We start from the raw sequence: 17031 nt of genomic DNA, 5'->3' as shown, positions 1-17031 counted from the left end.
CTCACATTGGGGACTGATAAAGAAGGCAAAACCACATGGGATCCAGGGTAATCTAGCAAGGATGAAGAATAAAAAAAATTACAGCATAGGAACAGGCCCTTCAGCCTTCCATGCCTGCAACAACCATGTTGCCTGACTTAACTAAAACCCTCTGCCCTTCGGAGACCATATCCCTCTATTCCCATCCTATTCATGTATTTGTCCTGATGCCCCTTAAAATTCACTATTGTATCTGCTTCCACTACCTCCCCCATCAGCGAATTCCAGGCACCCACTAACCTCTGTGTAAAAAAACTTGCCTCGTACATCTCCTTTAAATCTTGCCCCCTAGTAATTGATTCTTCCACCCTGGGAAAAAGCTTCTGACTATCCATCTGTCCATGCCTCACATAATCTTGTAGACTTCTATCAGGTTGCCCCTCAACCTCCGTCATTCCAGTGAGAACAAACAAAGTTTCTCCAATCTCTCCTCATAGCTAATCCCCTCTATGCCAGACAACATCCTGGTAAATCTTTTCTGTACCCTCTCCAAAGCCTCCATATCCTTCTGGTAGTGTGACAAACAGAATTGAACACTATATTCTAAGTGCGGCCTAAGTAAGGTTCTATAAAGCTGCAACATGACTTGCCAATTTTTAAACTTAATACTCTAGCTGATGAAGGCAAGCATGCTGTATGCCTTCTTGACTACTTTCTCCCCCTGCAGTGCCATTTTCAGTGACCTGTGTATCTGTAACCCAGATCCCTTTGCCTATCAATACTCCTAAGGATTCTGCCATTTACTGTATATTTCCTATCTGTATTAGACCTTCCAAAATGCATTACCTCACATTTATCCAGATTAGACTCCATCTGCCATCTCTCTGCCCAAGTCTCTAACTGATTTATGGCCTGCTGTATCGTCTGATGTTCTTGATCGCTATCCACAAATCTACCAATCTTTGTGTCATCTGCAAACTTACAAATCAAACTAGTTACATTTTCCTCCAAATCATTTATATATATTACAAACAGCAAAGGTCCCAGCACTGATTCCTGAGGAATGCCACTTGTCATAGTCCTCCATTCAGAAACGCACCCTTCCACTGCTACCTAACGTGTTCCCTCTAGGATAATAGGAAGGTGTAACAAACCCAGAGAAAAAGGATGACCAGGGACATTCATGATACAATGAGAAGGAAAAGAGAGGCTTTAACAAGTATAAGGGGAGTAAGTCTGCAGAGGCATTAGCGGAGTACAGAAAGTGCAGGATAAAGCTTAAGAAATCAATTAGGAGAGCAAAGAAGGGATATGAGAAAGCTCTGGCTGATAAAAGTAGGGAAAATCCTAAGATATTCTATAATAATATCAATGGGAAGAGATAACCAGGGATAGAGCAGGGCCAATTAGGGACTAAGGGGAAAATCTGTGGGTGGAGGCAGAGGAAATTGGGAGGGTGTTAAATGAATATTTCACATCTGTTTTCACTCATCAGAATGAGGAGGTAGTTATTGAACTCGGGGTGGAGAGATGTGAGGCTCTAGAGAAAATTATCATAGGGAGTGACAGTGTAGCAGAAGTATTGGTGGGCTTAAAAGTAGACAAATCTGCAGGTCCAGATGAAATGTGTCCCAGGCTGTTGTGAGAAGCAAGGGAGGAAATTGCAGGGGCCCTGACACACATTTTTAATTCCTTCTTGGCCACTGAGGAGGTACTGGGAACTGGACAACAACTAATGTTATCCCACTATTTAAGAAAGGCGGTAGAGACAAGCCAAGGAAATACAGACCAGTGAGTCTCACTGTATTTGGGAAACTACTGGAGGAGATTCTGAAGGAAAGAATCTATCTCCATTTGGAGAGGCAAGGTTTGATCAGGAATAGTCAGCATGGTTTTGTCAGTGGGAAGTCACGCCTAACAAATTTGATTGAATTTTTTGAGCATGTAACCAAGTGTATGGATGAGGGTAGTGTGATTGATGTAGTTTACTTGGATTTCAGCAAAAACTTTAACAAAGTTCCACATGGGAGACTTATTAAGAAGGCAAATGCACATGGCATACAGAATGATCTGATAAGATGTACTCATAATTGGCTTAGTGATAGGAGATAGAGAGTGGTGACAGATAGCTGCTTTAGTGACTGGAGGCCAGTGACCAATGGCATACCACAGAGGTCCGTGCTGGGTCCCCTATTGCTTGTTATTTGTATAAATGACATAAATGACTATGTGGGTGGGTAGGATCAGTAAGTTTGCCGATGACATAAAGATTGGCCAAGTGGTTAACAGTGAGGTGGAGTGTCTTGGGTTAAAGAAAGAAAAAGATGAGATGGTCAAATGGGCAGATAAGTGGCAGATGGAATTTAACCCTGAAAAGTGTGAGGTGATACACTTTGGAAGGAGTAATTTGATAAGGATGTATACTATGAAAGGCCTGACACTGAGAAGTTCTGAAGAACAAAGGGACCTTGGCATGTTTGTCCATAGATACCTGAATGCAGAAAGCAGGTTAATAGGGTGGTGAAAAAGACATATGGCACACTTGCATTTATCAACCAAAGTATAGATTACAAAAGCAGAGAGGTTATGATGGAGTTGCATAGAACTTTGGTGAGGCCACAGCTGGAATACTGTGTGCAGTTCTGGTTGCCACATTATATGAAGGACTTGAATGCACTCGAGGGGGTGCAGAGGAGATTCACCAGGATGCTGCCTGGGATGGAATATTTAAGATATAAAGAGAGGTTGGATAGGGTTGGGTTGTTTTTGTTGGGAGCAGAGAAGACTGAGGGGCGATTTGATTGAGAGGTTCAAAGTTATGAGGGGCATGGACAGGATGGCTAAGAACCCTTAGTTGAAGGGTCAGTTACGAGGGGACACAAGTTAAAAGTAAGGGGTGGGAGATTTAGGAGGGATTTGAGGAAAAACTTTTTATTCAGAGGGTGGTGACGGTTTGGAATGCGCTGCCTGGGAAGGTGGTGAGAAGGGATGCCTCACATTCCTTAAAAAGTACCTGGATAAGTACTTAGCACAGCATAACATTCAAGGCCTTGGGTCAAGTGCTGGCAAGTGGGATTAGGTGGGCAGTTTAGGGCCTTTCATGTGTTGGTGCAGACTCGATGGGCCAAAGGGCCTCTTCTGCACTGTGGTATTCTGTGGGTTTGTGATTCTATGAATGTTGTCTGGGACATTAATACCTGGTTAGTGGCATTAAAATGTCTCGTGCCCTTGTTACACTAACAATTTCCCAGATTCCTGTCTCTCTTCACTTGTGTTTGCATTTGTTGTGGTATGTGCACCTGTGATATTGAAAAGCTTTTATTTGTGCTTCTATCATGAACAGTTCAATGTCCACAGACTTTCAGAATCTATTGTGAAACTATGTTATTTGACAAACAAAGGTCTGGGCAAGCAGAACAGGAATTCAAACAAGACATTGTGAGGTTCAAAAATACAGCAGAGATGTTATGGCAATTTTATATCAGACACTGGATTGAATAAAGCTGGATTATTGTGTCAAATTCTGGTAGCATTTTTTAAGAATGACATGCAACCTTGGGATTGGGTACAGGTGAGACTTATTGAAATATTCCCATTATAGAGTGCAGACGCTGTGCTGTTGCTCTTTAGAGCAATGAATTTGAAGGAGGTTTTGATAGCGGTTTTGAAATCAAGGAGGTTTTAGATAGAGTAAATGAAAAGAAACTGCCCGAATGTCTGAAGGATAGTTAACTAAAGGACAACAGCTTAATTTGATCAGTGAAAATTCCAGAAGGGATATGAAGAAAATGTTTCTGTGCAATGCGTGCTTTGGGTTTCAAATACAGTGCCTGAGAGTCTGTTGCATATGGATAAAACAAATGCCTTCAAATGGAATGGCACATATTTGATGGAGGAAAATTTGCATTGTTTCTGGTAAAGAGAGATTCAGTTGGATTGCATTTTGAAAGAGCCAGGCAGCAGTGATGGAGCGAATAGACTGCACAAGGAACTCCTCTATAAAAACTTCCATCGTCATCCACATTGTTATTCATTTCTCTTGATTTCTATCCGAACACAGAGCACATCTTTTGTCCTTTCCTCCGTTCCCTCCCTCTCTCCTTACATGGAGAAAACTGTTACAGTGCAAAGAATTGTCAATTCTCATGGAAGTTAGACAACTTGGAATGTAATCCTGTCACTCTCGCTCGCCACAGATGCTGAGGGTCCCACTGGATATTTCCAAAATTTTCTATTTGTATTCCATATTTCTTAAATCCATAGTATATGGCCTTGGTCATTATCATTAATATTGGACAATGATCTCTCAAATATCCAGTACATTTTCCAACTTCACTGTTGGCAATGGGCTTTTCTGCCCAGCAACAACCAGATTGAATAAATCAAATGGGCCAATCAGAGCAAGGTCTCTTGAAGCACTGGCTGCTGATGCTTTGGGAGGCCTTGCTCTACTGGCCTGTTTGTTTCTCTAATTATTTTATAATTTTGAGCATTTTGCTGGTCACGTGGTGCCAGCCAGTGTCACGGCCCCCCTTGAGACCCTTCATGGATGCCGGGGCAGGGGGTCCATGGACCACAGTTTGGAAACCTTGGATCTACAAAATGCACTGCAGGAACTCACCAAGGCTGCTCAGACAACATCTTCTAAACCATGACCACTAACATCTAAAAGAACAGGGCAGCAAGCACATGAGAACACCACCACCTGCAAATTTCCCTCCAAGTCACTCACCTTCATGACTTGGAAATATATTTTTGTTCCTTCTCTGTAATTGGGTCAAAATTCTGGCACTCCCTGCCAGCAGTGGGTGTATGCCACCCACCACATGAACTGCAGCGATTCAAGAAGGCAGCTCACCACCAACTTCTCAAGGGCAATTCGGGATGGGCAATAAATGCTGGCCTAGTCAGCGATGCACACATTCCTTCAATTCAAAAAAGGACCATCTAGATGCAGGTTCTCATAGGAGGAGTGGGAGTGTAGGCCCGATAGTGAGAGGAGAAGTTATGTGGGCGTTGTGATGGCAAAGCAAGGCAGAGAGGTATGGAGGATGGTAAAAGACCTTGCAGTGACACCTGGTCTGGAGGCCTGGGATGAAGATGCGCTGCTGCACTCCTTTTCTGCCTAAGCCTGAGCAGAGTGAACTGCCAGATTGCCCCCTCTACCCCTAAACTCCCCCAGGCAGCTGATAAATCCTGACCAAATGGGAAGCAGCCCATACGGGACAATATTTAAGGGCCCCAATTGGGACAAGAGTGAGTAGACAGTTTCAGGAGCAGGCGGGAGGTCAGCAAGCAGGCCACCCAGGGACTTATACAGCCTCCCTGCCTCTAAACCCACTGGCGGTGGACCGTAAAATTCTTCTGAACAGTGTCTGACCTGTATAATGTCTGTGACATAACACACGTTTTTCTAATTCTGGCATTGTTGGTACCTCCTTAACTATGATGTGCTGAGCATGCCTCTCTACTGTGAGAATGAGGAGGCAGTATAACTAAAGTTCACTAGGCTGATTCCTGGTCTTGGGGATTGGCCTATGAGGAGACACTGAGTAAACTGGGCCTATATTCCCTACAGTTTAGAAGAATGTGAGCTTTTCTTATAAAACATTAAAGTTTTAAGGGTAGATGTTGGGGGATGTTTCGTTTGGCTGGAGAGTCTAGAATTAGGGAATCACGGCCTCAGAATAAGGGGTCAGTCATGGATAGGATGGGGGCAAAACGTTTTTACTCAAAGGGTTGTAAATTCTTGGGAATCTCCATGCCAGAAAGTTCTGAATGCTCAGCTGTTGAGTATATTCAAGACAAAGATTGATAGACGTCTGGAACCAACACATCAAGTGATAATGGAGAATCAGGGAAGGTGTAGTTGAGATAGAGGATCAGCCACTTTATTGAATGGCAGCTGGTTTGAAGGCAAACTCTGGCAGCTCATATTTATTTCCTACCACATCACGATTCACTTTGCACACTTGCACATTGAACACAAGTCTGCTGTTTTAATTTGTACTTATATTAACATTAAGTAAATAAGTTCCAAAATCTCTGCTGTGTGTTTTATAATACCAGATCCCCCAGAAGAAAATTTTACACAACTGGATGTAGTTATTTATTCCAGAACCTGAGAAAACAGCAGTATTAACATTGTGTCTTGAGTAAGATTACTTACAATTCCTTCAGGGTCAACCAGGAGAAGATGTTTAGCCTGGCCATTATGCATGCCTGTTAATACATAGGATCCAGGGTTGGTCGTACTTTTTCTAACCAGAAAGTCACCATCGGTTGTCAAGAGCTGCTCTGCATCCTTTCTGCTCATTTCGCCATGATACCATGGTTCCTCCTTGAGACATTCCTTCACTGCATCTGTGGTGGTCTTAGATAAATGAGGACTGTCAGATGGAAGAGATGAAGTTTTGTTTGAAAATTGCCCACCTGTCTGATGCTTTAGGGCATCTTCGAAGGGTTCTGGTCACAGTAGAAACAAGAAACAAATACAAAATAGTTTAGTTTTGCTCCATCAATCTGTTCTTCCAGATGTTTACCATCCTAAGTTGTCTCGGGATGGACTCAAACAAAAGAACTTTATGAAAGTAACTTCACTGAGATGGAATGGCATCAACCTTTCTGTATTGGGAGTTAAAACATGTTATAATACGAGATATATTTCATCGAGATTCTCATACAGTAAAATATCCACAATGTGTAAAAATTCACCTGGTTAGTATTTCTAGGCAAAAGGCGGGGAATTATAGGCCGGTTAGTTTAACGTCTGTGGTAGGTAAAATGTTAGAATCCGTCATTAAGGAGGAAATTGCGAGGCATCTTGAAGGGAATTGCTTGATAGGGCAGACGCAACACGGTTTCATTAAAGGGAAGTCGTGCCTGACAAATTTACTGGAGTTCTATGAGGATGTGCCTAGGGCAGTGGATAGAGGAGAGCCGGTGCATGTGGTCTTTCTGGATTTTCAGAAGGCGTTTGACAAGGTACCTCACAAGAGGTTATTGCAGAAGGTCAGGGGACATGGAGTTGGGGGTAGGGTGTTAGCGTGGATAGAGGATTGGTTGTCAAATAGGAGGCAGAGAGTGGGGGTCAATGGGTGCTATTCGGATTGGCGGTTGGTGACTAGTGGGGTGCCCCAGGGGTCGGTGCTGGGGCCTCAGCTATTTACCATTTATATAGATGATCTGGAGGAGGGAACCGAGTGCAGGGTGTCGAAATTTGCTGATGACACCAAGATTGGGGGAAAGGCAAATTGTGCGGAGGGTGTGGAGAGTCTGCAGAAGGATCTAGATAGGCTGGGCGAATGGGCCAGGAAATGGCAAATGGAATTTAATGTTGGCAAGTGCGAGGTGGTCCACTTTGGTAGGAAGAATGGTAGGAAGGACTATTACTTATGGGGCGAAAAACTGCAGCAGGCGACGGTGCAGAGGGACCTCGGGGTCCTTGTGCAGGAGTCGCAAAAACCCAGCTTGCAGGTGCAGCAGGTGGTCAGGAAGGCGAATGGGATGCTGGCCTTCATAGCGAGGGGGATTGAATATAAAAGTAGGGAGGTCTTGCTGCAGCTGTATAGGGCATTGGTGAGGCCGCAGCTGGAGTACTGTGTGCAGTTTTGGGCGCCGCACCTGCGCAAGGATATTTTGGCCCTGGAGGGAGTGCAGAGGAGGTTTACTAGGCTGATACCGGAGTTGAGGGGATTGAGCTATGAGGAGAGGCTGAATAAACTAGGCTTGTACTCATTAGAGTTTAGAAGAATGAGGGGAGATCTCATTGAGACGTATAAGATGATGAATGGGATGGATAGGATAGAGGTGGAGAGACTCTTCCCGCTCAAAAAAGACAGCAGGACTAGGGGGCACAGCCTCAAGATAAAGGGGAGGCGGTTTAGAACGGAGTTGAGGAGGAACTTCTTCACTCAAAGGGTGGTGAATCTCTGGAATTCTCTGCCCGTTGAAGTGGTGGAGGCTGCCTCGCTAAATATTTTTAAGAAGCGGGTTGATGGGTTCTTGATAAGAGAGGGGATTAAGGGTTACGGGGAGAGGGCGGGAAAGTGGAACTGAGCCACGACAGATCAGCCATGATCTTATTGAATGGCGGGGCAGGCTCGAAGGGCTAGATGGCCTACTCCTGCTCCTATTTCTTATGTTTATCTTATGTTTATCATAAGTTTTATTTATATGTTTGTGAATGAGGGTGTCAATGTCAGTGGCAAGGCCAACATTTTTATCCATCCCTAATTGCCTTTGCGAAGGTGGCCTTTTGTCCAGTTACAGTCCATGTGATATAGATACACTCACAGTGCAGTAGGGAGACAGTCCCAGGAGCTTAACACAGTTATAATGAAGGAATGGTGGTGATATATTTCCAAGTCAGGCTGGCATGTAACTTGGAGGGGAACTTGCAGGTACTGATGTTCTAATGCACCTGCTGCCCTTATCCTTCTAGGCAGTAGAGGTCATGGCTTTGGGAGGTGATGTCAAAGGAATCTTGGTGAGTTGCTGCAGTGCATTTTGTAGTTGGTGCACACCGTTGTTCTAGTGCACTGATGGTGAAGGGAATGAATGATTAACGTGTTGGATGGAGTGCCTGTCAAATGGATTGCTTTTTCCTGAAGGTTTCAAGATTCTAGTGTGTTTTTGAGGTTTCCATTCATCCAAGCAAGGGGAATGAATTCCATTACCCTGATGTGTACCTGCCTTATAGAGGGTGAGCAGGCTTTGAGAATCTATTCACTGCATAATTCCCAGCCTCTGACCTGCTCTTCTAGCCACTACAATACTTGCTGTTGCCCCTCAATTCACTGTGCCTGTGAACTTAGCACGTAGCAATGCCGAGTGCCTATTTTATATGTGTGGGGTTAAAGTGATTTAGAGTTAGGGTTGACAAAGCACCCAGTGTATCATAAAAGCCCAAGAGAGGCACTGGTTTTCATAAATGATCCAAACAAGATACAGGATATGGAAATTGTCACACTCCCTGGCACGGGGGAAGAGGAGGGGAATTGTCGCCCATTTACTTTACACCTCCAACATCAGCCTACTTCCAGTTTCCCAGAAACACTGAACACCAATGAAGCTTTTGTTTGTCTCCTGCAGGCTAATGAAGTCTCAACTTTAAAACGCCTTGGGCCTTATGTTAGCTCAAACACAGACCCTCTGCCAACTTTATGCCTGGTTCAGATGTTTCATTAAGATCACCCATATGAACAAATGCTGTGGGTAGAAATAAGACAATGCTTGCTGCGATAAAACTGAGATCATACAAGAATAAATTAAGAGGATTATTGGAGAGGAAAAGAGACCATTAAAAAAAAGAGGAAGAAACAAAATGTATCAGCATAAAATTATTTCAGTGCTAAAATGAGAAGAGAATTGAGGAAGTGGTGAGAACATCAAAGAACCACAAAGACAAAAGTTGTGAATATGTTGAGTGATTTTTTTGCTCAAACAATTCATCAGGGAGCTCACAAAGAGCAAGTTCCTCAAAAAATAGAAATCAAAGCTAATTCATGACTTTGGTATAAATCAGATCGAATTCATCGAAATGATGAAAGGGTCAATACAAATAAAGCCCCAGGGTTAGGATTAGTTAGGATTTATCCCACAATGTTGAAACACACACAAGGAAATTCATGAAGCACTCAATTATTATGAGGGAGTCAGTGAGCATTGAGAAAGTACCTTTATGTTGGAAACAAGGGAGATAGCCATATTCAAAAAGGGTGATAATAAAGACAAAGAGAGTTTACACATCCATTAGTTTCACTTAATGTAGAATAAAGGATTTATTTATTGGGATTTTTGGAGGATCCGTACATTTAGTAAATGACATGCAACATATCTTTAGACTGGAAAGGCCCTATTTGATTAATCTCGATTTATTGAGGAAGTAAAAATCTAAGAGATGCAACAAATCCTATTTCAATGTGTACATTAAGTTACAAAAGGCATTTGAGAGTTCCATATTGTGGTAGACTGACCCTTTTAATGATCCCTGAGGGCCATTTGATCAGGCTACCCCCCATGGAGAGGCAACAAGGGTAGCCATGCCAACTGGGTGGTAGAGGAACATTACTTGGAGCCAGGGAAAGAGTAGACATGTACTGTAGTTCTGTCAGACACTTTTTTGTACATATACCAATAGTGTTGGTAATAAATCAGTAATAACTTGAAGGCACAATGAGTTGCCTTTGAAGTCACTACACTGGCAATGAGGAAAAACGTTTGTCAGTCATCAGGAGATTGCAGCGAGCAGCTCAATGGGGAGGAATGTGAGCGTCAAAACTATGAAGAAGCAAGGTACTTATGCCATATAACAATATGTTATATTGGAATGATTGAGACATTTGACCCAGAAGTGAGAAACTGGGGGCAATATTTCAAAAGGCTACATCGTTTCTCTGACCACAGCAGAGGAAAAATGAAAGGTGACACTACTCACAATCTGAGGCCCACAAACGTACAGCCCAGTGAGGAGTTTAACATCACCTGATACTCCAAACACAAATGGGGTGATCTTACCTTTCATCCCACCATCGATGGGTGGGGTGAGCTGGTGAGATTGCGAGATAGGTGAAAAATCAGGTTCATGCCCGACTCCTCATTTATCTTTATGTTACTGGGCTGAGATAAGTGGTGAGATCAGCACCATGCCTGAGATATTTTATTTTATTCAATATTTTAATTGATTATAAATCTGAGTTAAATACAACTAGTGAGTCTCGCCGGGACGGAATCATTGGGACTTACTTGCCTTTGCAAGTGAGGATCAAACATGGTCCTCATCAATAGGACCTGTTGTGATGACTGAAGGTCATTGACCCCTCCCTGGGAGGTCATGGGCAGGGAGCCATGTTCTTTGGGCAATGCCAGTCTGGCATAGCCAGCTTGGCACTGCCAGCCTGGCTCACTGGCAGAGCCCATTGGACACCCTGACACTGCCAGACTGGCACTGCGGTACTACCCGACTGGCACTGCAAGCCTGGCATTGCCCAACAAGCACCCTGACACTGCCAGCCTGGCACTATGGCAGTGCCCACTAGGCACTGGACATTGCCAAAGAGGTGGGGCCCAAGGATGCAGGGCCTATTGGGCGGGGCAGAACCTGGATGGGGCAGGGCCTTAGGGGAGTTGGGTGGAGGGATACGGTGCACTCGGCAACTGGGATTGGATGGGGCTAATAGTGCACAGTCTGCAACCAGCAATCGACAAGGCAGGTGGCAGTCTGCTGATCTGAGCACAGGTGGGGGGGTACCAATCAACTGGGCCAGGGGTGGGGAACGATCGACCAGGTCATACGAAGGGAAGGGCTATCGGCTGCAGAGGCGGGGGGGGGGGTGATATTCAGGGGGGTGGGAGAGACAGTGACAGATCCAGCATTGAACCTGGTGGCTGTGGCTGTGGTGAGTGACTGATTTAAAGTGAAAACCGCTTTTTTTCTGTACTTCCGGTTCTCGGGGCTTGTTAGAGTGTAGTTTACTTCCGTACCGGAAGTTAGGCCAGGGGATTGTCGTTAAGGGGGAGCGGGGGGTATAAAAAAAGGGGTAGCAGTATAGAGCGGGCAGCGTCGGGAGCGGGCAGCGGAGTGAGTGGGAACTGAGTGAGAAGGGCTTTGGCTTGCTGGGCTTAGGCGAGTGCAGGCTTGGAGAAGGTGAGTGATAGATTTCTACCTTGGGCACTTACAGGAGGTTGGGACATGGCAGGGAATATAGGGAGGAATGTAAGTTGCGTCCGGTGCCACATGTGGGAGTTCCTGGTGGTGTCACGGGTCCCCAAGGTACACATCTGCAGTAAATGTTTAGAACTGCAGCGATTGAGGGCCCGGATCAGGCAACTCGAGGGGCAACTGGAAGATGCGTTTCTAGTTAGGGAGAATGAGGAGATAATGGCTGGGAAACATGAGCAGGAGGAGGTCTCAAGGGCTGAAGAGAAGGGAGGATGGACGACTGTTAGGAGGGGAAAGAGGAAGAAGAAGAGTAGTCAGGGTCCCCCGGCCTCCCCGGAGGCCCCCCAAGGTTCGTCGGCAGGGGCACAGAAAAATAGGAAGGAAGGGGAGACTGATTTAGAGGGACGGAAAGGGTCTGGTAAGGTGATAGTGGTAGGGGATGGGAGGGTCCGAGGGATTGATAGGAGGTTCTGTGGGCAAGGGCGCGACTCCAGGATGGTGGTCTGCCTCCCTGGAGCAGGGGTAAAAGATATAATGGAAAGGGTAGAGGGAATTTTGAAAGGGGAAGGGACCCAGGCAGAGGTCATAGTACACGTAGGGGAGGGGGATATAGGAAGGAGGAGTAGGGGAGAGGTCCGTAGGCAATTTAGGGAGTTGGGGGCCAAACTAAAGGGCAGGACCTCTAGGGTGGCACTGTCTGGGTTGCTGCCCAGTATGAGCAGGGCTAAGAATGACGAGATCGTGCAGTTGAATGCATGGTTGAGGGACTGGTGTAGGGTAGAGGGGTTTACTTATGTAGATCATTGGGAGGTGTTTAGGAGAGAAAGGCAACTGTACAGGAGGGGTGGGGAGGATTTGAACGGGAGGGGGACTAGTGTCTTAGCAGGGAGGTTAGCTGGGGTGTTCAGGAATGATTTAAACTAATAGGGAGGGGGGGTGGGGAGGTGGCTGGGAGAGAGACGGGTGAAAGGAAAATTATAAGGGAGAAGGTGGTTCCGAGGGACAATTGTGGGTTGAACTGTGTCTGTTTCAATGCTAGGAGTGTGGCAGGGAAAACGGATGAGCTTAGGGCCTTGATGTTTGTGAGGCAGTTGGATGTGGTGGCTGTAACGGAGACATGGTTACGGGAAGGGCAGGACTGGCAGCTGAATGTTCCTGGGTACAGGTGTTTTAGGTGTGACAGAGGAGGGTTGAAGAGAGGTGGAGGGGTGGCACTGTTAGTCAAGGAAAACATCACAGTAGTGCAGAGGGAGGGCGATATGGAAGAGATAGGGATTGAGTCGCTGTGGGTGGAGTTGAGGAATAAAAAGGGAGAGATCACACTGCTAGGGGTGTACTATAGGCCACCCAACAGCCCAGAGTCAGTGGAGGAGGGAATTTGCAGGGGCATTTTGGACAGGTGCAGAAAGAATAGAGTGGTTGTAGTGGGTGATTTTAATTTTCCCGGAGTGAATTGGAGGGGGCCTAGAGCTGGGGGTACGGAGGGAGAGGAGTTTGTGAAATGTGTTATGGAAGGGTCGCTAGAACAGTATGTAACTTGCCCGACTAGGGGAGGGGCTATACTGGATTTAGTGTTGGGAAACGAGCCAGGGCAGGTGGATGAGGTAGAGGTAGGCGAACATGTGGCGAACAGTGACCACAAGTCCGTCTACTTTAGGATAAAAATGGAAAGGGACGAGTGCCGTCCAAGCGGAAGTGTGCTGAACTGGGGAAAGGCGAGCTATGGCAGGATTAGGAGGGAGCTGCAGCAAACTGACTGGGAGGGACTGTTAGCTGGCAAGTCCACGGTTGGCAAGTGGGAGGCTTTTAGGGACAAAATGAAATGGTTGCAGGGGAGGTTTGTTCCGGTTAAGCGAAAGGATGGGAAAGGTAGGATTAGAGAGCCGTGGATTACGGGGGATATTGAAGACTTGGTTAGGAAGAAGAGGGAGGCGTATGATAGGTCAAAACAAATGGGTACGGAGTGTGCGCTGGAGGAATATAGAGAGAGTAGGAGGGAGCTAAAAAGGGGAATTAGAAGGGCGAAGAGAGGGCATGAGATGGCTTTGGCCGGTAGGATTAAGGATAATCCTAAGGCATTTTATTCCTATATTAGAGGCAAGAGAGTAGTTAGAGGGAAAATTGGTCCTCTTAGGGACAGGAGTGGAGAGTTGTGTATTGAGTCGGAGGGAATGGGGGAGCTCCTGAATGAATACTTTGCGTCGGTATTCACGAAGGAGAGGGGTTCGGAATCGTGCGGTCTCTTGGAGGGAGCGGAGGTTCAGTTGCAGGATATAGTTATTACGAGAGAGGAAGTGCTAGGGCTTTTAGGTAGCGTAAGGACGGATAAAGCTCCGGGGCCTGATGGTATTTATCCCAGGCTGCTTAGGGAGGCGAAAGATGAAATTGCTGGGCCTCTGGCGCACATCTTTGTCTCTTCTTTGGACACAGGTGAGGTCCCAGAAGACTGGAGGGTAGCAAATGTAGTCCCGTTGTTCAAAAAAGGTAGTAGGGATAACCCTGGGAATTATAGGCCAGTGAGTTTGACGTCGGTGGTAGGGAAGTTAATGGAAAAAATACTTAGGGGTAGGATGTATGAGCATTTGGAGCGTTGCGATCTGATTAGGGATACGCAACATGGCTTTGTTAGAGGGAGGTCTTGCCTTACGAATCTGGTGGAATTCTTTGAGGAGGTGACAAAAACGGTTGACGATGGGAGAGCCGTTGATGTCATCTATATGGATTTCAGTAAGGCGTTTGACAAAGTCCCTCACGGGAGGCTGGTAGAAAAGGTTAAGGCGCATGGGATACGAGGCCAGGTAGTTAGGTGGATTGAGAACTGGTTGGGAAATAGGAGACAGAGGGTAGTTGTGGAGGGTACCTTGTCGGGCTGGAGGCCAGTGACCAGTGGTGTGCCGCAGGGCTCGGTACTGGGACCTCTCCTCTTTGTAGTCTACATAAATGACTTAGAAGAGGGAGTAGGTGGTGTGATCAGCAAGTTTGCTGATGACACCAAGATGGCAGGGTTGGCGGGTACAGAACTGGATTGTCAGGTGATACAACAGGATATAGATAGGTTGGTGCAGTGGGCAGATAGGTGGCAGATGGCATTTAATCCTGACAAATGCGAGGTGATGCATTTTGGAAGGAATAATGCAGAGAGGAGCTATGTGATAAAAGGTAGGCCGATTAGGAGTATAGACGTACAGAGAGACCTGGGAGTGCAGGTCCACAAATCCATGAAGGTTGTGTCACAAGTGGAGAACGTTGTTAGGAAGGCTTATGGGATGTTAGCCTTTATAGGAAGGGGCTTAGAGTATAAAAGCTGCCGTCTAATGCTTCAGTTATACAGAACGTTGGTTAGACCGCATTTGGAGTACTGCGTCCAGTTCTGGTCACCTTATTACCGGAAGGACGTGGAGTCTCTGGAAAGGGTGCAGAGGAGGTTTACCAGGATGTTGCCTGGCATGGGGGGACTGGGTTACGAGGAGAGACTGAGGAGACTGGGGCTATTCTCCTTGGAAAGAAGGAGATTGAGAGGGGACATGATAGAGGTATATAAGATACTGAAGGGAATAGATAGAGTTAATAGTGAGAGACTGCTCCCTAGACTGGGTACGAACACAAGAGGTCATCACTTAAGGGTGAGGGGGGGGAGGTATAATTTGGAGGTAAGAGGAAGGTTCTTTACACAGAGAGTTGTGGGGGTCTGGAATGCGCTACCGAGTAGGGTGGTGGAGGCAGGCACGTTGGACTCGTTTAAGATGCAGTTAGATAGGCATATGAGTGAAACGGGAATGGAGGGATATGGTAGGGGCTATTAAATAGGGTTAAACCTCGGGAGACACCGGAAGGGCAGGCTGTATAACTAATATGTTTTGTCTTTATTCCACAGGTGGAGGTCCACCTCGTGTCAAGCGAGGGGCATGCACACGGCAGGTTGTGCGTGGGCTGCTCTTGGAAGTCCAGGAGTGGCCTAGTACTTCATGTCGGTGTGTGTGCTTGATCCTGGACCGATAGACGGGCTCCACAACAGCTCAGTGACTAGCACTGCTAGCTGTGCAGATACATGGATTTGGGCCTGTGTCTGTGGGAGTTTGCGCATTCTCCCTGTGGTTGCGTGGGTTTCCTCCGGGTGCTCCGGTTTCCTCCCACACCCCAAAGATGTGCTCTTAGGCTAATTGGTTTCCACCAAATTGACACTATTTCTTCCCTGAATCTGACTGAGTAGGGTCCCATTCGTAGACATGCAGGGTAGAATAGGTGTAGGGCGATGTGGCGGCGCGGGCTCGTTGGGCCGAAGGGCCTGTTTCCCGTGCTGGGTTGTTCTTTGTTCTTTGTTCTTTGTATCTCTCTGTTCTGCACATGCACAACTGCATTTTTAACTGTGAGCTGTCAGCTTTCTGGCGAGATCAGGCCCTGCCCCCTCCCCTTTCACAGAGTGACATAAGGTTGGACTTGTGTGCTCACTGAAGAAATGGATCTGAAACTCTCCCATTTTCACACTCATTCAGGACTTAGAATGTTTTTGTTAAGATTGTTTCTAATGTCTTTTGACCTCATTGAATTGATCAAAAATCATTTTAATCCCAACCTTCATTCACCATGTTATGGTATAAATTTCATTCTGCAGTCTGGAAGCCAAGGGAGACCATGTCTGGCATCATGGCCAGATTGGGAGGGTGAGCGGAGCACTGTGAATTCAGCCCAGCTTTAGGGGAGATGTTAAGAGACCGTTTGGCCTGTGGAATTAGCAATCTCGTTAAACAGAAGAAGTTAGACCAAAATCTCTTTAGAAAAAAGCTGTGAAGATCATCCAGGGGACTGAATGCATTGAGTAGAGAGTAAGCAAGTTACAAGGTGTGCATATAGTGGCACAGTGGTTAGCACTACTGCCTCACTGTGCCAGGATCTGAGTTTGATTCCCGGCTTGGGTCACAATCTGTGTGGAGTCTGCACATTCTCCCCGTGTCTGTGTGGGTTTCCTCCAGGTGCTCCAGTTTGCTTCCACAATCTGAAAGACAAGCTGGTTAGGTGCATTGACCCAAACAGAAATGTGACGGCAAGCGGATTTTCACAGTAACTTCATTGCAACATTAATGTAATCCTTACTTGTGACTAATAAATAAACTCTAACCATTAGTGGTGGGAAACAACTGCTGTGAGGAAAAGTGCCAAGCAACAGAGCCTGAGACGAGGAGTTCATGATGAAAGCTTGTTTTCAATGTGTGGAAGAGTGCTCCCAAAAATTCTGCCGGTTCTGAAATTACATGTGTTATCGATATAAAAGGAAGAGCTATTTACAAGCATGATGCCGAATGAAACAGTTAGGACAAAAAAAACCACCAAAAAACTAGCTCTGACGAAGGGTCATTTCAACTTGAAATGTTGGCTCTATTCTCTCTCCACAA

The 17031-nt window shown here is 46.0% G+C and overlaps 1 protein-coding gene across 1 annotated transcript in view; it reads right to left on the bottom strand.

Annotated features, from left to right (window-relative positions):
- Positions 1 to 17031, bottom strand: part of shc3 (SHC (Src homology 2 domain containing) transforming protein 3) — a 235110-nt gene that overhangs the window by 11976 nt on the left and 206103 nt on the right. Inside the window, exon 11 of the mRNA XM_080188764.1 lies at positions 6149 to 6444. Within this exon, the coding sequence (XP_080044890.1) occupies positions 6149 to 6444 (296 nt within the window). The remainder of the gene's footprint in view (positions 1 to 6148; positions 6445 to 17031) is intronic.

This window comes from Carcharhinus amblyrhynchos, chromosome 5, assembly GCF_965287045.1.
Source record: "Carcharhinus amblyrhynchos chromosome 5, sCarAmb.v2.hapA, whole genome shotgun sequence".
Lineage (NCBI taxonomy): Eukaryota > Metazoa > Chordata > Chondrichthyes > Carcharhiniformes > Carcharhinidae > Carcharhinus > Carcharhinus amblyrhynchos.
Note: the sequence above shows the minus strand (reverse complement) of the source record. Positions and strands in the feature narration are given on the sequence as shown.